Source organism: Empidonax traillii, unplaced genomic scaffold, assembly GCF_003031625.1.
Source record: "Empidonax traillii isolate 1590-97213 ecotype Southwest subspecies unplaced genomic scaffold, ASM303162v1 scaffold988:size217796, whole genome shotgun sequence".
In the NCBI taxonomy this organism is placed as follows: Eukaryota; Metazoa; Chordata; class Aves; order Passeriformes; family Tyrannidae; genus Empidonax; species Empidonax traillii.
In genome coordinates, this window is record NW_020956181.1 from 64,921 (window position 1) to 86,414 (window position 21,494).

At 44.0% G+C, this 21,494-nt stretch overlaps 1 protein-coding gene across 1 annotated transcript in view; it reads left to right on the forward strand.

The window, feature by feature from the left end:
* Window positions 1-5,245: 5,245 nt before the first annotated feature.
* Window positions 5,246-21,494, forward strand: part of LOC114067906 (E3 ubiquitin-protein ligase HECW1-like) — a gene marked incomplete at its 3' end in the record, with an annotated part of 142,186 nt that continues 125,937 nt past the window's right edge. Inside the window, exon 1 of the mRNA XM_027903661.1 lies at window positions 5,246-5,448. Within this exon, the coding sequence (XP_027759462.1) occupies window positions 5,419-5,448 (30 nt within the window). The remainder of the gene's footprint in view (window positions 5,449-21,494) is intronic.

A 21,494-nucleotide genomic window follows, 5' to 3' on the forward strand; every position in this document is an offset into this window, starting at 1 on the left:
GCTGTGACTCTCCAGAGGTCTCATGTTCTCTCCTGGCTTCACTATTGTAGTTATGATGCAGGGCCAACTTTTTTCACAGAGAGTGAAACAACTATCCCACTCTTCTAGCATGGATTCCTAAGAAGATAAGGCTTGCATAAGTACTTTGAGTGTCTGACTTAATGCAATCCATGCAATCTTTAAGCTGATTGAGACCTCTCATACACATTAGATGAGTAAGTCTCAAATACACAAAGGTCTTTGAAGTTTTATGACCATAGAGGAGAAAAGACCCTGACAAAGAGTATTCCCACCCCTATTTTGCTGGTGTGGGAGAAAAAGCTGCAATGTGAATTGACCATTTATTGGAGACATACCGAAGAAGATCCAGGAGCACTCATCCAAATAGTTTCACTGGTGACAGAACAACTTGGCGGGATGTGGGATCAATCCTTGCGTCACTGAACATGCTTTATGAATTTTCTTTTTTTGCTAAGCGGAGCCTCAGCTGTAAAAATAATTGGGCTCTTCGTAGCAGTGTCAGAGTCTTTATGCAGAAAAATTATGCAGCGTATTAGCCCACGTAGAATGATGTTTCATCATCATTGTATCTCTTCTCCCAGGGATGCTGATATTTAACGCCCTTCTATTTTGAAACTGGTTAGCATTTGCTCCAGAAAGAGAATCATGGTTGAGGAAAATGAACTTAACAGGGGCGAACGTCAAACGAGCGTATATCTACTTGTAACACAATTAGGTGAAACTGCGAAAATCAGGCCGTGCAAATGGTTGCAGCTGAGGGGCTGGAATTCTTTTGATCAAGTTAGTTAAATGCTCCAGTAATTCAGTACCCATGTAAAGAAACTCCCCTGTACACCCAGGATAAAACAGGGTTAGAGTCTGGGCTGTTGCTTGGGATGGTGCCTGCTGCTGTGAGGAAGAAGTCTGATAGGGGATGCAGTCCTGTTAGGGCTGAAATCACTCTTGGACCTGCCCCACGTCATTCCCCAACCATTATAATCTTTGGTCATTTACTGTAGGGGAGTGTCCACCATGGCCCTTTCCCAAATGCTCAGATCTGGGCTGTCAGGAAGGAAGGATATACTGTCTAAGGAAAACTCAGCTCGTGCCCAAGAGCTGCTAAAAGCAAGCACACTGTCAGAGCATGAAGTCCTAGCACCTACACCAGACAAGTACCTACTGCTGTGCATAAGCGTGACATTCAACTGAGTATGAGCAATCCCATCTGTGTAAGGCAAAATACAGTCAAAGATATTACACAGCATCAGGCAAGTGCCTCTTCAAAGGCAGTCTGTGTGTGTCAGTGACAGGGTTCTGAGTCCCAACAGAGCAAATAATCCAAAATGATAAGCCACATAAGGCGGGTATGAGAATATCACTTGGAGATAAATGAGCCTAGCATCTAGGAATGCTGCCCTATGGCATCTGAGTGACAGTCTCTTTATCGGGCAAAAATTGTGTTTGTTGGTAAAATTTAGTGAATGTTCAGTTGCAGAAAAGAGATGTGGTTACATGGCATCTACCTCAGCTGGAGACGAACCCAGCATAAAAACTTAGGATGTGCCCAAATGTCCATCTGAATTGTTAAAATACCCTCACAGCACAGTGTCTCCTACCAGTTCTGCTGAGGTGGTGGATTCCCCTTTATCAGTCATCCACTCTTTACTTATACAGTGGCTATGCAGAGCTAGTGGCAGGATAGTGGCTGTGCTCCTATGTCTGACTGATTAAAAGGGCGATGTAAAGATTGAGAGGCTGGAAGTTACTCTTGAATTTTATACAGCTTTAAGGAAGGAGCATGCTTAGTTAATGATTTAGAGACTGATCATTTCTTCTTGCAGAAAGAGCTCCCTTGGGGAAAGTTTGGGTCTGTTTGCACCTGACACCCTACAAATGCAAGAAGGAGAGCCTTACTCAGTCATAGCATCATCACTCAGATGAGCTCAGGAGTCTTGCAGAGAAGGACATCAGGGTTTGTTTTTTTTTTTTATTGGCACAACAACCAATATATCTGTCTGTTTTTCTAGATCAAGGTGTGCCTGACATTTGTTAAGAATAAATAAATTTCCCATTTTTCACTTATTTGATCAAAGCCTTTAAAAATAACTACAAACTGTAGTTACTTGTGTATACTAAGTAGGCATTCCTCTGATATATATCAAGCATGAGCCAGCAGAAAGACAGATTTTGGAAATGTGATGGAATCTGTCCTGTGCTGATTTAAGCGTGTATGTCTATGTACCGCAGAAGTATGTGGTGGGTAATGATATATTTGCTTCATGTCACTTTTTCCACACCCTCCCCAAGCCAAATTTTTCTTGCTTCCATCTCCTGCTTTTGTAGGACTATTCTCTGGCTGCCAAAATTCTGCAAAATTCACTCTAACACGGACACGCATCTTGGTCACTTGCTGTCCAAATCATCTTCACCATATACTGCCTGCAGACCTGCCCTGAGGCACGAATATGGCTTAGCTTATGGCTGAAAAGATACCAGTAGTTGTTGACAAGCCTGTGGGACAACAAAAATGTGCTGCTTTGCTTAGTCTGTAGGAGGCTGGGGAGTGTATAAAAGGTATGCATATGAAATTCAGAGATTTGTTTATTATATAGATAGGAATCTGAACTGCCAAAGTTTAGTCTAATTTTAAAGCTCCTTATAAGTTATGTAACTCTTCTCTTTTTCAGTAAAATGCAAAGTTACAATGGAAACCACTTCATTTCTAATGTGTATGATTTCATCCTTTTGAGGAACAGCAGGGCAAAATGTCCTCTTCAAAGCCTGCTTCATTTTCCGAACCTGTTGCCACATTTATCTCCTGCTCAATATTTGAATCTACATCTATCAGAAGTGGGTGTGCATTTTACCTCTTGATCTTAATTTTGGTCTCTGATTTCACTCTAATTCCACAGGGGGACAATTTTTAACTTCCTTCTCCTGTAGGAGATTCAGGATGTTCTTTTCAGTTGTAAAGGAAAACAGGGATAGTAGCTGCTGAAAAAGAAAGCATATGCCTTGTTTTCCTGAGAGTGTTTCCTCTCCCTAGGTCCACAGAGCACGACAAGGTCTCGTGCTTCATGTGTCATGGTCTTGAAATGTGCTCAAGGGGGTTCTGGCTTTTCCTTGCACACTCATAATGTAAAGTTGTCTCTTTAACTCATAATCAAGCTTGGAGATTGAGCTGCTGGATTTAGACTGGTTTTAGAGCATGTGCATTTATCAAGTTTTCCTGTTTTAGCTAACATAATGGTTTGGATAGGATCAACATATATGACCACCTGTAAGAAGAGTGTCTGATTTGAATACATGATATGGAACTCCACAAGAGCAGAAGGAGTTGGGTGAAACCTCACCAACTAGAGGGGATAATGAACAGAGTGAGGAAGCCAGTTCTCTGCTCTGTTTCAGGAAATTACTGTGTGACCTTCGGGCAAACCACTTTACCTTTTCATTCCGCTGACTCTCTCCCTCATCTTTATTTTATTCCTTCCTATTTAGACTTCCAAAGTGCAAAGGCCAAAGCACGTGCCTCTGATAAGCAGTTTCGGTTTAAGCACAGATTTAAAACAAAGAGGCAGGTATCCATCTGGGGGCCTCCTGTAGGTATTTGTTAGTGTGGTTCACTCCAATCTATCATCAGTGGATGGCTTTGTATGGATGAGGAGAGCCTGTGTGCTTGCCCAAGCATCGCCTGAACTTCTCATACACCTGAAGAAGAATGTTTGCAAACAAACATATCCTGAAATGCAAATGAGTTTGTTCACGTGGCCTTCATGGCCTAATATGTCTTTTGGTCCGCCTTGCTCCTGGTGGAAGAACTGGTGTGACTTTGTGATGATGAGTTCCCTTTCTTCCCACTCTGAATGCAGAGGAAGTTGCCCACTTACTGATCTTGTGTGTGGGTAATTCTAATTGTAGATGTATTTCTTCATTTATTGATGTTATAAAATACTAGACCATTCTCCTTCTCAAATTCAATTTGATTTTTCTTCTGATGTTTCTGCTGCTAGGGGGTTCTAATTTCTCCTTTTTCACCTCTTTAAGAAAGGAATGGAGATGATCAAGTGGAAATTAGAGGTCACAATGCATCTGAAAATATTTTGGAGTGTGTTGATTAGAAAATTAAAATTTCTTGTAATGATACCAAACACAGTAAACCTGTGTTTTGAAAAAATTTGTATGAGGAAAGATTGCAAAGATGGCTTTAGAAACAAACTTAGCTCCAGTTGTGAGGTTACTGGACACATTTGTGGCTTTTATCGACATGACTGTGCTTCAGGATGCAACTTAAGACCCAGAAGAGTCTTGAAAATTTTATATATTTAGCAGTGGGTGGGTGTGAATCCACTCCAACAGGATGGCTTAAAAAACCCCACCATTTCAAAAACTTTGTATCTAGAAAAGTGAGGTGAGGGGGCAAGCAGGTTTCTGCAGGGTTGTTCTGTGTTCCCTCTGACAGCTGATGTGAAGAACTGTTCTTCATCCCTTTTGACTGGTGGGTGCAGAGACAGCGGGTTTCTGCTGGAAGCTGTTGTTCCCTGCAGTCCCAGCAGCACTCCTGGTCTATTTTTGGTGACCAGGTTTGCAAGACCTGTGGGAGAAATGAGTGTTACGGCACCCCTGCCCCCATCCTGAATTGCATTTTGAAACTTTTTGCAGCTGTGCTGCTGCGATTTTCTTTGTCCAGGGGTGCAAGCCATAAAGCCCTATCTGGGAAGAGAGGCTGGAGATGAGGGTGGCGAAGAGTGCGTGTTCCCCGGGGGCAGGGACACAAGCTGCTGGAGTGCTCCCCAGTCTTTATGTGAGTGGGGAAATGGCTTTAATGACCACGTCGGACGCTCTGGAACCGGTGAGGCGATGGTGCGGGCGAGAGCCCCGAGTTCAAGGGGCAAAGAGGAAAACAGGTTGAATATTATTATTATTATTATTAATTTTTTTTTTCCCCGTCTCTATGCCCGATGCGGGATGAGCCGAGCCGTGTGCTGTGTGCCCCCCGAGGAGGGCCGGGATGCTGTGAGGGGGTTTGAGAGGATCGGGCGGGGGTCCACCTGCGGGGTGTGGGCACCCTGTCTGGGCGGCCTGGGACGCGGGAGGGGGACAGCGAGAGGGAGAGGAGAGGGAGGGAGGAGCGGCGAGGGGCGGGCCGGGCCGGGCGGCGCTGCCGGGCGCCGTGTGGGTGGCTCCAGGCGGCCGGTACCCAGCGACAGGCGCTGAGGTGGGAGGAGGCTGGCGGGGCGGAGGAGGAGGAGGAGGAGGAGGGAGTACGGCGGTGCTGCGGGCGTATCAGCCGGTGCTGGACCATGGTGCGGCTCGGCGGGGGCTGACACGCCGGCACCCCGCCCGCCCGCCCTCCCTCCATCCCTCGCCGCCGGCTGACAGGCACGTGTGGGATGTGAGAGCTGCCCTCGCCGGGGGAGCATGAGCTGTGCCCAGGCCGGCATTGTCCAGGTACGAGGGGATGCCGACGCCCGGCCCCGGCTGTGGGTGATGGGGCGTGAAGGGGGGGCTGGGAAAACGGGGACGGGTGGCGTCGCCTCCCGGCCGAGAAGTGCGAGGCGGGATGGGGCTGGCAGCGGCCTCGCCGCCGGCAAAGGCCCTTCCCGGGGCGGGCAGCCCCCGCCCGGCCGGCGGGATGCGGTGGCGGGTCGTGGGTGTGCGCTGTCATCCGCGCCCGGCTGCGGGAGCCGCCTTTGTGCCGCGGGGGTCTGTGCGGGATGGGACCCCCGTCTGTCCGTGTCCCCCTGAGCGCTGCCGCGGGTGGGGGGTGGCGGGGGGTGTGCGGAGGGGGTCGTGCTCTCCGAGGAGCAGATGGGCCCCGGTGGGTTACGGGCTGAGCCGTCGGCCTGTCGTCTGAATTCCACTAGCGAGCAAATTGTGTAGAATTACGATGAGCGACGTGCCGGCGGGGATTGACATCATTTGGGGGATGTGGATGCGCGCAGGCGGTGATGAAGAGTCCCGCGCCGAATTTTCGGTGGTTACGTCCCTTCCTTGTAAAAGCAGAAGCCCCCAGGTTTGGTTCTTGGCTCCTTGACAATGCAGCAAAATTTAAAGCCCCAACTGCCTCTTTCCCCCCCTTTCTGTTGCTGTAAGCCAATCTTGTGACTTCATATTTTGGTTATTACCTTGTGTTATTATGTAACTGCGTTTTTTTGTTAGCAATTAAATAAAATAACTTATAAGTACGTTAAGAACATTGCCCTCGCCTGTAGCATTGTCAAACGCTGCGTTTCTTATTTTGCAGCCTGCATGGATAATGGGTTTATACTGACACGGGCAGTACAATTCATTTTGTTCTCTCTTGCATCGTTTCCCGTGTGTTTCTCTGTAGTTGCAGAAGAAATTACTTGGCCCGGGTTTAGATTTTTGCATCCTGCTGTTTGGAGCTGCAGTAGTGCCTCCTTTTTTTTTTTTTTTTTTTTTTTTTTTTTTTTTTTTTTTTTTTTTTTTTTTTTTTTTTTTTTTTTTTTTTTTTTTTTTTTTTTTTTTTTTATGCTGCACTCAGCAGAAGTGCGTAGTGAGACTGTACAACAGCCAGTCAGGCTGTGCTCCTGTCCCTGTGTTTACCAGCTCTACCTTCTCATTTTGTGGGGTACCCAACCCTGTCTGGACGTGGCAGGAATTAGGGGCAGGGTGCTGCTGTGCCAGTGGTGCCACATAGCAGGTGGTCAACTGTGCCTTTCTGATTAGTGCTCATGCGAGGATTGCAGTTATTACAGTAATTCATTTTGGCTAGGGGATTCATTTTGAAAATTTGGATTTTCCACTAAGAAGGGATTATCGTTTCTCTGTGTAGTACGTGTGTTCTATGAAGAAGTGGAGTATGGTATGTATCCTGGCTGCTCTCTCTACTTCTTTTCTGTCTGTCTCTGAAGTGCACGCCCATTTGGACAACACAGGTGCAATGTTGATTTTCATGCTGGAAGTAGATGTGAGAAGCAGCACGCACTTAGCCAACACAACACTCATCCTGTTGATGTAGTCTCAGTCTAGTGTGGGGGAAAAGAGTATCTGTTCTTAGAGAGGAAACGAGGGGTACATTTACTTGTTTATTTCAGGAGGGTGAGTAGGGAGTTAAAACAGAGTGGTTGGTCAGATAGCCAGTGTTTGTGAGCAGCGAGCAGCATGTGAGTCAGGGGTGGATGGCATAGTTTGTCCCTTGTGTGATACAGTCGCTAATGCGTTTCTGACTTAACGTGACCTGAGCTTTGGACTCCTAAACTTTTAGTATCAATCAGCTCTTTCTTGTCAGCTTACTCGTTTGAAATCAGACCAAGCCGGAGCATGAACTGATGCACTCAATGACTTTATCAGTAATTGTCAATATCTAAACGTGACTGTGATTTATTTGAAAGCACGCTGTGTACACTTGCTCAGAACATCCCAAAGAATTGATCCCAAATTCATATGCTCAGTATTTTAAACGCCTTCTAGTAAACAATACGGTACTTATTGTGTTCCAATAAATAAATGGCCAAGACTTGTTACTGAAGTGCATCTTTCAGTGCCTTTGTGTTTTATGTACATGGCGTGAGATCTAGCATTCTTTGCCATTGTGAGATAATCTCTGTGAAGCTTCATGGAGTTTGGCACGTGCTGTGTCCGATGCTAAGTGGCATTCATTCGAGGTAGTGCGAAATCCTTCTCCCTGTCTCCTTTTGAATGGTCTCCTTACAAACGATGCAATAACTTGAATAAATAGCACAAGCAAAATGTACCTGGTTAGCATCTTTTTGAAACGCTGCACTTCCAGTTGCGAGAGTGATGGTGTTGAACAGTTGGTGTTGGGCCAGGAGCTGTTCTAACGAAGAGGTTAGGTTGTTTATTTTTTTAAAGCTGTCGGATCTGTCTTGTGGATGCAGGCATTAAGGTTTCAATTCTGAAAACTGTTTTAAAAAAACTATCCAGCAAAACAACCTCTTCATTCCCCCACCAGGTAACCATGTTGCAAAGTTCAAACAGAAGGATTTTAGTAACCAAAACCGGCCATTATTCTGAAATTTCTTTGTGATGATAGACTTTGCCAGAGAACGTAACTTGTCGTCACAAGCGATTTTTGATCTTTCAGAATGTCTCTGTGGTCCTAAGTCTTTACCTATGTAGCTTCCTACAAACTTAGGAGGGCTGGCTTCAGCATGTGTAGATCACAGCCTTTGTGGGCCTTAGAGACAGGGAGGAGAACTCGAGCCTTACAGAAGTTCTCTGGCTTGCTCTCCCTCCTGTTCTGCAGAAGGAATGCTTGCCAGCCTAAGCTGAAGTTATCCCTTTGTGAATAGTACCCCAGACATTTTCACTGGGTATCTATGCAGACGTGTGGCTTCCACGAGCGGGTCGTACCTGCAGCTGCCACCGCCTTCCAGCATATAGAGCTATGATTCCGTGATTGCACTGGGAGTCACCATCACCTCACATGCTCCCCAACCTCCAGTGGCACCTGTGCTGCCGGGAATGTTGCTGTAGCGTTGGCTGTTTCCCTCAGATGGGCTTGAAGTAGCTGGGGGATGATCCTGCTCATACGGGCTTGTGTGTCTGCCTATTAGCAGGAAAAGGAATTGTGACGCCCCCTTTTCTTCAGGATGTCTGTTGTTTGTTTACGCTCAGCAGCTTTCTCGGTTTTGGCAATAAGGAGATGAGTCAGTTTTGCTTCTGTTTAAGGCTTTTTTTACCCATTTCCCTTGTAACATTTTGTGTGCTGTTGTGATTCTGCAGTGGCTGAGTGGCAAATACTACAGGGTTTTGGTTTAATCCCTAATAAATATATTCCTTTGTTATATAAATGTATTTCTTTGTTATATAAATATATTTCTGTTATATATATATTTAGATATATTGCTGGCCTTAGGTATCATGACCATTAGTTCTAATAAAGTTTAGAATAGACTAGATCTTCTATATTTACGTATTTGTCCTAAAACACAGAAATATTTTGTTTTCTGCTGGTAATTTCAGGAGGGTGGGGGTCATGCAACTCACGAAAAATGAAAGTACAGCCGGTAGCAAACAGCAAGACGGGATGCCACCTACTCCAGCTGATGTTTTCTAGATGAGATTTGAGGCCAGCAAGGTGCTTAGAATTAATTAAGAAGAAATGGCAAGTGTCTTTGATGCAGAGAGCCCAGGGTCATTTTCCTTGCAGTTAATGAATGGTGGCTAGGCAGCTGTATAATGGGCTTGTGAGTCAGTCTCGGACTTTTTTTGATCAGCTATGCCTGGCTAGGGTATCCCATCGTTAACTCTGAGGTACGAGGTGTAGGTTCTTTAGGCTGAGTTCCTTACGAGGTGCTGGGACTGTCCCTTGGCAAGGGGGCGTCCTCATCTCAGATGTTTGTGGAATACGGACCAGCAAGACTGGTCCAAACTACAAGCAAACCAGTCTGCTCTACTGAGAAGCAGACTGCTGGGTGCAAGAGGCTGACTGTGACCCCATGGCCTCCTTTTGCTTTGGCAAGAGGGAGGAGTTAGGTTGAAGCAAGGCAGCAGCTGAGCCTGGAGTGGAATTCACTTGCTGCAGTACCTGTTGCAGCTCCCATTTGTCCTCTTCCTCCGGTGGTAGCAGCAATGGAAAGCACTTCAGGGCTCTCCTTCCCCCAACTTTCCACATTATGATCTAACCCTCCTTTTCCACGAGTTAGAAGCAGCCTAAGCTTGATCCTAGCCCCTCCTCCTTGTGTCCAGAATATTGCCTACAACGCAGATAAACCTTGAGATGGCTTTGGGGGGTTGGGGTGGAGTGATGTGGCAAGCTGTTCCTTTTAGATCCTAAAAAAAAAAACAAACAAACAAACAACCAACCAAAAAACGGGGGGGGGGGGGAAACCCTGATGCTGGTGTTTGAAATATCAAAGCCAGCGATCAGCGCTGTGTTCCCCGGGGGAATCGCTGCGCTCCATTGTATTGCAAAGTTGTCTGAGGACGCAGCAGCGCAGGCAGCGTTCCCTTGCTGCAGAGCAGAAGGTCTGTGGGAGAGAGAGCGTGTGCACAGCAGCCAGAATGCCTATTATTGAGACCCACGCTGAGGTTTCATTTTATGCGTTTAGCAAAACAGGCTCGCTCTTTCACACTTTCCAGATATTTTTATATTTCTCTGCAGATGCTTGTAGAACACCAACGTTTGTTTGGTTTGAAGCCTGAATTGAAATTCCTAGCCAATGTCTGGAGGCAAAAGAAAAAAGGCAAGTATTTCTCTCAGAATTAAAATCCATTTAAATTTGAGAGTTGTTAACCCATGAAACAGTGATGCAATATGGAATGTCTCTTGGACTGAATCACTTGTGTTTAAAATGGAACATGCTCTAAATATAAATGGCTAATTGCTTCAGTGTAGTCAATATGGAATTTAAAGATGACTGACAGAGCGATTTGTCATCCATCTCCATGGCAGGAGTCATCTGGGAAGTCTGTGATGTTCAAGTCATTTGTTTCTATTAGCACCTTTTAGAGTAGTTTGAGCACCAGAACTGAAATATGTCATGTGGTATAATTAATTTTTCTGTATCATAGGAAAATGTTGCCGTGTGCACCTTCAATTACAGAATCAGGTTCCTCAGGTTCTGAAATGTGTGGTTCAGCATGCCTGTTTCCTTAAAGCAGAAGCATGTTGTACTTCTGGGGCCAACCAGCAAAAGGGCTCTCACACATCTTCATGTAAAATATAGGATGGCGTCCTGAAAGCTTGGGAAGATCTGATGTTGTGCTACTCGCTTTTTGCAGAGAGGAGGACTGGTGGATACTCCTGTGAAACACGTGTAAGCAGAAGAGGCGGAGCAGGAAATTGTCTGCTTTTCCCAAGGGGTAAAAGGAGAGCAAGAGAGGGGGAGAAAAGCTTGATGAGATGGTCAAGCTACTCAATCTTCACCCTGTGCTGGTGAAATGCCAGAGTGCTGGTAGTGTGGAGACGGGTCAAGGAGCTGTTCTGTAGATCTCAAGTGTTGCTGTGACTTCCCCTTCCTTCCCGAAACAAACTATCCTGCCCAAATCTGTCCTGGCAGAATATATGTTGTATGTTGTACAGAGTTTGCTAAACTAGGGAAGAAGCAGGGTAGTGGGGGATAATCCAGCTTTTCTTGTGAATTGTGTGCCTGTTGTAGGGCACTTCCTGAACCATTTCAATTGTAGTCCTTCCGACTGGACACAACAAATGTGTTTGGGGCTACCTGCCTGGGCATCTGTGGGCACGCTTACAAGTGCTTGAAAAACTAGTGGAGTGCATAGGATCATCTCATGTCCCAAGCTGGGCAACTTGATGCTTTTGTTTTGGCACTGTCAAGACTGATAGTAGGAGACATTGTCTTATTCCTACATCTTAATGCAGCCTCAGGAAAAATTTAAACTTAGAATTCACATTTTAATGGAGAACATCCATCAAGTGTTAGGTTATTTGTCGAGTGTCTTTAATGATGTGTTAAAAAAAAAAAAAAAGCCATGTGAGAGGCCCTAGGATTTCAATATGAAAATATATATATTACTGTTTCTTTGACAAGATATCTCTTGTGTGCAATTGCCTGGTTGCCTGAAGAAGACAAAGAAAACCACAGACTTAGTCTCTGAAGCAGCATCTTGATTTAAATAGCAAAGTTGAGTTGCTACATGCTTAATATGAAAAGAAGGGTAAGCAGGTGAAATGTTTAATCTTGGAGTCAGAACATATGCTTCCAAGATGATGCTGTTTGATGCTGTTCAGTACTCATGGAAGGCCTATTAGCCTATGAGGTTGTCTCCTGCCTTGGTTACAGGCCTGTGGAAGTTACACAGAGATTAGGAGATACATCTTCCTGTGAACTTTTAAGTCGCTTGATTTGACTGCACCATGCTCTCCAGTGGTGGTCAGTGTGAGGTCAATACCGTGATTCAGAAATTCTACACATCTACCTGAGTCATAGGAGAGACACGATGCTGAGATAAAGCGTTACTGAGTCAGCCCCTTTAGTTTAAAAAGGAACAGTGCTTCTTCTAAGGTTTTTTGGAACTTTTCTTGATGAAGGGCAATGCTGTGTGGCCTCTTGTGATTTTTTTTTTTTTAATTTTTTTTTTTTTTTTTCACAGAGCTGAGTGTCATAGGGAAGCTGGCTGTTTCCTGTGCCGGCATGAAACACTGACATTTCTTTCTCATTACTTTAGCAGCAGGGTAAAGCAGAAATAGCCGTAGGAGTTACTACCCAGACCAGGTATTAAAGACTAATGAGCTGAACTATATTTTCTCTTCTACTTCTTAGGCTAGAAAAGGATTCCAACAGAGAAAGACCTGGTTCTGTGGTAGAACTCCTTTCTGAGACCCATCACAGTGGGCTCATAAGAGTTAGGCTGCCTGACTTACCTTCCTTTTTGTTTCCATTTCTTAATGTTCCTTAAGGATTTTACTTTGTGTGTGAAATTACCCATTTTTTTATATGAGCAAACTCCCATTAAAGAATAAGATTTCCCACCTGACTAAACACAGAATTTCTTTTGTTGGCCAAGAAACTGCTGGTGTAAGAACTATTATCCACTCTTGAAATTCAACTTTGTATTATTCTTTCATGCTCCTCATAACTGTCACTCTCAGAGAATCCCCCTTGCAGATTTTCAGAGATTCCCTCGCTTTGATAGTCTGTTCTCCCCCTTCAACCTTCTGACTCGTCAAGAACTGAGTGATTGCAAAGTACTGTTCTTTGCAATGCAGTTGCACTGTGGGCCATGCAATTTTATGTCACAGACAATTAAAACGTGGTTTAATAACTCAGACTAATTCTCCATACCCAATAACATGATGTAGACTAAAACTTTAGTGTCTGTATGTGAGCAATTATATTAGAGCCCTTCTAATTAAGAACATGTATCACCTAATTGTAGGTCTCTGAATTCTTAAATATCAGTATCTTTTGCGCTCAACTGTGTATAAAGCAGGAGCAGGTGTAGAGAGGGTGCTTGTTTATCATGAAATGCTTAGGGCAATTTACAAATTAGGTTTTGCTGTTGCTGGGGAGGGAATGAAAAAGTTTGGGAGTGGGAACAAAATCACAATTAGGAAATGCAGCAAAACTGTAGCAAAGGTGTGGCAAAGTGTTCTGTGCCTTCCTGTGTGTTCAGCTTGCCAGCTGAGCTACTGAGGTTTGTGTGGAGGTGAAAAGGGTGGAAGCAGACAGCATCTTCTAGAAATGGGATCTAAGGAGAAGCCACTCGACTTGCATGTTGGAGCTATATGGTAACTTTTTTGACATGTCAGCTGCATTGTCTTGTCCAGCTTGGAAGATGATGACGAGCCCAAGGACGTTGCTACAGAACTTAAACAAACAGGCAGACTGCCCTCATGTCCCCTCTGTTTTCCTCCTTTGTCTGCCTGGACCTGATTGCAAAGGTGACTTTTTGAAGTTTGGAGTAGGGGTAGTGGCTCAGGTCAGCCTCACTGTAGGGATGTCTTGACCCTGTACCATCACTATCTTTAACAGAAACCCAAAAAATTGTCTAAGGCTCTGGTTGAAAATGAGTAAGAAACAACTCCCCAAAAGATAGTACACCGATAGGAGTTGCTTAATTACAGTAAAAGGAGGGTATAGGGCTGTGGGGTAGAGGTTGTATGTTTAAACCTCTGTTTGGAGTGGGAATAGAAGTGTTTGTGGTAGAGCCTCTGCTTCTATGAAATATCTTGATTGCCTAGTTTATGTTAGAATGTTTTTCTAAGGGTTCTCAAATGTTGATTTAGTGTGTGTGTGTGTATGAAGTATTTGTTGGTAAAATACAATTCTGAGGCTTGGACTCCAAGTTAAATATATGCCTGGTTTGACCTATTTTTTTCCCAACCTAATTCTGCCAGCTCCGTGTGTGCACGCGTGATATTTCTTGCTGAGGGAGTCCCGCTGACCTTAGAGAGACAACACACCTTAGGAAAGCTGGTAGGTAAGGGGTGGTAGTGGTAGCAGGCTCAGGGTTTGCATGAGATGGGCCGTCAAGCTGGCTTAGCGAGGGGGAGACGTGAAATAGGATGTTTGAGGAGGAGTCTACTGATTTAACGCTGTGTTATGTAGCAGCTCGGGAAGGGTCATTGTAAATAATGTGTTTTGCCGACTTGTGACCTCCTAGCAATAGGTCTGAGAGATGGACAGATCAGTCTTCTTGATGGCCTTCTAATAACTCACTGGAAACCCTGTTCATCTGCCTTAGCTACCTGGACCAAAAAGGATATAAATGCAGCGTTGCTAATCCAAATAATCCCTGTGGGACCACGAGAGGGGATACCCACATGCTGAAATGAAAAGTGATAAGAGGGCCTTAAGCAAATGAAGATCTAAGCTGCCAAGGCTACATTGGCATATTGTGAGCTGACTAGCTTATATCCAGCACCCTATAACCATGTTTCATGCAGCACTGCACCAAAAAGAGAAGCATAACAGCTCTGCACAGTTTTTATTCCCCTTGTAATGTGGGCAAAAGTGGCTTGCTGCATCTCTACCCCCTCAGCATGCTTGAGCCCTGGGTTAGGTCCAAGTTGGTTAACAGTGCCTGCAGGGAGGCAGGTCCTCAAAAGCAGGAACTCCAAAACTGGTGTGTGGGGCAGGGCCTGGTGCTCAGGGGGGAGCTCCCATCTCCAGAAAGGAGCGTTATTGTTTCTCTTGCACCTGATTTAGATCAGACCTAGATCTGTGACTTTCCAGGAATGTGCCCTAGCAGGCAGGGAGATCCTCTAAGTGTGTGTGAGTATGGGACATGCTTTACACCGATCTGGCTGAAGTCGTTATGTTCTGCATGGAAGATTTGAAGATTCATTGAGCCAGAGAGCAAGAGGGAGCATAATTCTGCTTTAATGGGTGGAGGGGGAGTTTCTGTTCCTTTGGCAGGAGCTGGTTCCTGTGTTTTATATGCAGACAAGCGAGTAGATTGTCAAGACTGGTGTTTCTGGGTCGCACAGGAGCAGAACGCTGTTTCCCTGAATCCTGTTGTGTTGAAAGCAGGGATGAGTAGCAATGAGTACCATTTGCAACTCGAATGGCTAAATTTTGCATAAATCTCGTTCTTTTGATCTGGCCCAAAATATCTATGTTGGGTCTAAGTCTTCTGAACTGTGACTATTCATGCCTCGGTGATGCATCCAATAAGAATTTGCATGTTTGTTTGGCTCGTTTCATGCCGTAGTTTTTTCAAATGAGTCCTGGTAGTTCATGGTGAATATGAAAGCTTTCAAATACGAATTCCCATGTAATAGGATACTGATGTAATTTGGTCAGAGCTTTGATGAGCTGCAGGTAATATGTGGTAACCAGTTCTTCAGGCCTCGCAGAACCTAGGTTTAGAGCTTACAAAGATGTTGGGCTCACCTTTAAGTTAAAAAAAAAAAAAAAGTGAAGACCAAGGTGAGAGATTATTGAAAAATGCTTTTCAGCTGCACCACTCAGCCAAAACCATTGTCTTTCCATAATCGCTTCCCTTGATTCTTTGTTCATGATTTCTGAGAGGTGGTAGAGCAGGAGGGGGGCTTTGTAGGTGCAGAGGTCTCAGCTGAACTTCATGCCAGCTGAGGATTTCTCATTAGAGGAGCATGCAGTTCATGATTAAAAAAATAATAAAAAGTTAGTTCCCTCCCGTAGCTTTTAGGTCTTTTGTTGTTGTTGTTTGTTCCCCAGCCACGTTTTAAAGGAAGCAGGAGCTTAAGTCAGCAGGCACAGTCTGCATCTGCTGGAGGTAGGTCTTCCATCTAATGAACCATTTTTATATAATTGCTGTGGAGGGGGAAAATATAGTCCTATTTTAGAATAGAGAGGGTTGGCATTGAGCAGACTTTCTCAGAAGAGGCCACTAACTGAGTGTGATGTTCCTCCTCTTGCTGTGGTTTGTGTCCCTGCAGTGCTGTCCTGCCAGGCTTGTCTTCGCAGGCCACAGCTTCAGGTGTGGTTCAGGAGCTCGGGCCAGTCCTTGGCAGCCCTGCTGAGTGCTGAGTCACAGGGAAGAGATGGAGATCTGTGCAGCACTGCTGGATTGTCTGTTGGAAACTGGAGACACCCAAAAATCACAATCGCGTCTTCAGCTGTTGATCAAGATTGGTGATATAATTATGATGTTCGTTTTCAGAAAGCTGGCAGCTTGAGTAAAGAACTGATTTTGTCACCACATGAGCCACCTTGAGGCTTGGAAGCCTCTTAAAAAAAAAAAACAAACCTAAAATTCCATATATTCCATATATTTTTTTTCTTGCATATGTTTTTTGGAAATACGTGTCATTAATGCGTAGACATTAAATGAGTCTTGTTTTGATTGCTCCTTTCCCTGGAGTCTCTTGCTCCCGGTGAAGACAATTGACCTGGGCAGGAGGAAACCCAATGCAGCAGATTTATCTTCTCAAAGTAGCTCTGGTGCATGTGTGTGTGTGTGGGAGGAGGGGAGGCATATTAAATAGTGGGGCTGCATGAAGATTTGCCAGTGGAACAGTTTTCTGTCAAAAAAAAAAAAAAAAAAAAAAAAAAAAAGGAAGCTGTTTTAAACAGAATCAAAATGTTCCTCATGAGAATGTGTATGTAATGCAGCTGGCAGCTGTTCAGAGGACCTGGAGCCCTGCAGCCGTGTTTAATGATCAGATCCAGTTGGGAGAGATCAGAGATGGAGGTGTGGCGAAGCGGTGGTTGTTGTTATGCTTCAGCTGTAAGGGAAACTTCAAAATGCTTCCGTTTCCCACAGTGCAGGGAACGAGATTTGACCTACTCTGCCATTTCTTAAAAAACTGTCTACTGTTTCCAGTGCACATCATCGTTTTAGTGTGGCACTGTTGTGTTTCCTTCTTGGAGGCCTGGGGCTGATCTCTTTGCTACGCCGAGTTCATTCGAGTCGCTGATCTTGCACTGGGGATGCATTTGGCCCATGAAGTCTTAAAATAACTGTGGAAAGACTCACTGTTACGTGGGACAGAGACCATACAGGTTTCTCAGCTTGCAGTTTTCTAACACTTGTGCACTGGAAAACAAAAACGCATCAGTGAGGGAACCCCCCTCCTGCAAACATACACAATTACCTTTTGGCTTCACAGGATCACTTTGAATCGAATCCCTGCTCCCTTTTTCAATTCAGTTTCCCTGTTTAGATTCAAGTATTACTTTAAAAAGTTTCTTTTTTTTTTTTTTTTTCCCCTCCTGACACTGCTGTGAGAAATTTTTTTTCTTCTCATTATCTCTGCTGCCCCTCACCTCACTAACACCATTTCTGTAGCTGTTAAAACTTATGTTTGGGCTTTCAAGCATCCAGTGCAAACTAAGCATAGTTTGGGTCCTCCTGGTTTCAGTGGTATTAGGACCTTCTTATTTTTTCCATGAATACTTAGCCATTTCCAGTTTATGGACCCTAAATCTTCTGATGGAAAATGCTCTTCTAGCAGGGATGTGAACTTCCATAGAAATGTCATGTCGTATTTGCCATTCAATTATCTATGTAACCTGCATTCTTCAGGCCTCGCAGTTGAGCTTTTTTCTTACTTAGAGTTTGGGGTTTTTTCTTATAATTAAAGGGAATTTTCTGTATTTCAGTCTGTGCCCGTTGCCTCTGGTCCTATTGCTGGTCACCACTGCAAAGAGCCTCGCTCAGTCTGCCTCACTCCATCCCACCAGCTATTTATGCATATTGATAAGATTCCCCTTGAGACTTTTCTTCTCCAGGCTAAATAATCCCAGTGCATCTTTCTGCTTCTCTAGCCGCTCTTTCCTGCGTGTTAGTAATTTCTTTGGGTCAGGGCATGCATTTGTGTGCCTGCATGGAGAGCTGTGTCAGGGCAGTGACCCTGGTTAGAGGTAACCTGTTATTTTTTTTTCTGCTGTGTGGGTTTAACCCAGAATGAGGTGTATTTGACTGTTCCATGAAGCCTTATGGCAATGCAAGCAAACAGCCAGCAAAGACTGGGAATAAGGAGTGGGAGGAAGGCAAGGTGTTTCTTCTTGTGGAATTGTCAATTTGTGCTGTCTGTAAGTGTTTGTAGCAGTAGTCACCTGTGTGGACTGTGAACAGATGTGAAGACCTAAGGGTAAAAATCTTTGGTCTGGACTTACTGGGGCAATGGAGTTGGCATTTTGCAGGGATTTTTGTCCTCTGTGAGAAAAATAATATTTTTTGATTATTTCTTTACCCTGCCCTCAACTATTTTCTACTCAGAAACTTATGTAACTGTTGGTGTTTCTGTGGATGTAGTACCTTTCAACAGAGATCTGCTCCGTGAAATCACCTCTGCTTTCCTTTGAACCTATCTACACTTTTATATTTGAAAGTGAATTTCCAACTCAATTAGCTGTTGCACTAAGAGTCATTTCCTTCAGTATGTTGTGAACCTGCCTCCTGCTTTCTCTTGATGCCCTTCCTTCTGGTATTGGAAGTGAAAGTGAATAATCCTCTTTTTTTTTTTTTTTTCCCACTCTGGAGTCTGTGAACCTCTGTCATATCTTCCCTCTGTTTTCTTTTATCCTTTCCTGAATCTTCTCTCAATCTTTTACTCTGCCTTCATTTTTGGTACCTGCACACCTTTCCACTCCTGATTTGTCATCATTATAAAATACACTCCTCTTGTTCACATACTCCTTTTGCAGTGACTCCCAGACTTCTAACTCCAACTCCTAATGTGCACTTTTGCATCTCTTGTTGTAGCTCTGTGTATTTTGTGCAGTTCTGTTTCATTGCTATCTTATCTGGATACAGTCCAGTTTTTTTATGTGATTGTTTTCTCTCCTTAGTCTCCTCCCACCACCAATATTTTGCTCATGGACTTAGTCTTACTATTAGATTTTTTTTTTTTATTAGAACAAAATTCAGCTCTCTTCTCACATTATTAATGCATGTAATTTTCTGTTCCCATCTGTTGCCAAAAATCTTTGCCCATGATTTGGTAATTTTATCCTTTTCTATTGTAATCTTAACCTCATCAGCTTCGTGCTAGTTAAAAATCTGCCGTGAGGGCATTTTTCTCCTCTGTTTCATTTTATTTGAATCTGAGGTCAATTTTTTCTTAACTTATTTATCTTATTTTTATCTTTGTGGATCTGCTAAATATTGCTGATTCTCAGCTACCCGTTCTTGTGCCCTCTGTCCCTTCTTTTGCTAGATAATTAACTCAAGTACTTAATTTCTGCCATTGGTATGGCAGATCTCTTCATGCTGCTTTCTGTACTCATTGAGCCAGTGGTAATAGAGAGCCTGAGTGGTTTATTATTACTTTCTTCCTTCAGATCCTTCCCAAATACTTACTCCTACAACATATCTATTTCAGCAATATCCGTAAACCACTCCTATTCATTATCTTGTATCATCAATATAGGATTATTGGGATTTGGCACACAGATAGTGGATAAATTGCAGCTCAGTGCTGCACCTTGCATTTCATGGAATTGTGTCTTATATTGACCCTTTGTGAGGCAATTGCTTCTGATGTTGCTGACATTTTTGACTTGGCCTTATTAGTAGGTGACATAATGAAATCTTCCAAAATGCGGAAGACTTCGATGAGTTCTGTTGGGATTTTCATGCACAAGTTGCTTATTGGGATTATTGTGGTTCTTAGAGGGTGCTGTGGGTCCTGGACTTTTTGGTGGGTGTTCTGAGAATCTTTCTCCCCCTGTTGTATTAAATAAGTCTCACCTTACTTTAGCTGTCTAGAATTGAGCCCTCCTGTACAAGTGGAATAACTGGATTCTTTGCAATGGGGAGAGGGGCTTGGGGTGAACTGTTCTGTAATTTAAGGGAAGTTGTACTTTCCTCTGTGTGTGTCTCTCAAGAAAACCTCAATGCAAATTTAAGCAAAGCAGCTACAGAACTGGATGATGTAAATCTCACATCTGCTATAGGGTTGTCTGTGGCAATAGAGGACTGGAATTTCTGGTCAGTATTTCGGTGGCAGTTCATATTAGCATTTAAGTGTGTGTTGCCAAGGTTGTTTGTGTCTGTCTTCCTTGAGAGTGCAGTTTTGCTCTAACAGAGGGACTACATGTTATTATGTTCAGTGGAAAGTGTCACAAGCAGTAATGGTTGATTGATAATCACCTGCACGTAACTACGTAGAGCAGTGTACTTCTTGAAAAGTGTAAAGGGTAATTGCATATCCAGCCAATAATTCTGTCCATAAGTATTGAAAAATCGGGAGTTGGACTCCCTGCCAAGGGGGGAATTTTCAAGGCTTTTGATTTGGAGACTTTCTCATATGAGATCAGAGTGCTTACAGGGTTCAAGGTTTTCAGTTTGTGCAGGTTGGAGATTTACTTCTGGAAGGGAGAGCTGAGATTTTTTTTTTCCTTGACCCTGTTACTACAGGTATACATGAGTGAGTTGAATAAAAATCAAGGCTTTTTCCCAAAGTGCTGCTCTCACTGGAAAGCAGTTAGATTTGGGGCTCCTTCTCCCCTGTTGCAAACAAATTGCTCTGTAAAGTTCGGGATAGCAAGAAACTACAATTTCTCTGTTTGTTTGTTTGTTTTTACTTGGCTATGATTTTCTTTACATTCTCCTAAGCTTTGTTATGTTGCCTTTTGTATGTTGTTTATTTAACAAATATGAATGTTACTCACTGAAAAATGAAAAATCCTCTCATCTTCTCTGAGGGTTAATCAAGGGAGAAACTTTCAAACCATGAAAACAAGGTGGGACTCTCTCTTCTCTGAAATACTGAATAAAGGAATCAAAGGGAAGTAATACTCTGTGATGATACCTCAGGGAAGATTTAATTAAGAAAATGAAATTGCATTAAGAGTGACCTATTGTGGACTGCCAAAAAGCCAGCAGATGAGGGAGATATTTGTTAGCAGTGTGTGCCCATTAGTAAGAGCTTGCCCATTGTACCAAACCTGTGAGATATGATGCTCAACTGAGTGGCTTAGAGCAGTGTCTCACTCTCTGATTCATTAAGGTCAGTACTGCAGGGAGCACAGCTAGTCTGTGAAATGGCTTGCAAGTTCTGGGAATCAGGGCTGGTCGTGGCATGTGGCCACACGTGGGTCTCTGCTCGTGCCTTGCTTGGACTTCATATTAATGAGTCACCTACAGTTCAGAGGCGACAATTGTTTTCAACCTTCACTGGCTAAGAGCTGCTGCCAGGTGCGTGGCATCAGCCGTGCAAGCCTCCTGTGGAGTTGTACCTGGAGCACAGGGGGTGAGTCTGCTGAGGTTTCAGTTGTTTGTGTTTCAGGTTTGTGTTGCTTTTAATCAATGTGGTTAATTTTTCGTGTGTGCTGCCCCGAAGCAGTTTGGCACTGACTGGACCCTGGAGATGCAAGGGCAGTTAACTGGTTGGCAGAAGGTCAGCTGAGGGGTGGAGATGTGTGGGATGGCAGATAGGAAGGAAGCTCTGTCTGTCAGACAGGTCTATTAGAGGCATGAAAAGGAAGCAGCTCACTCCTTCCCTTGGTGTGACCAGGATTTTCAGAGCTATGCACTGGGGGGAGTGCATCCACAAACTGCTCTTGCCTCTAGAGGTGAGGATTGTCTCTGGATTCACAGATGGGGATTGAATCGGGAAACTGTGGAAAAAGCAAATGAACTGAGGAGGAGGGAATGTAAGGGAACTTAAC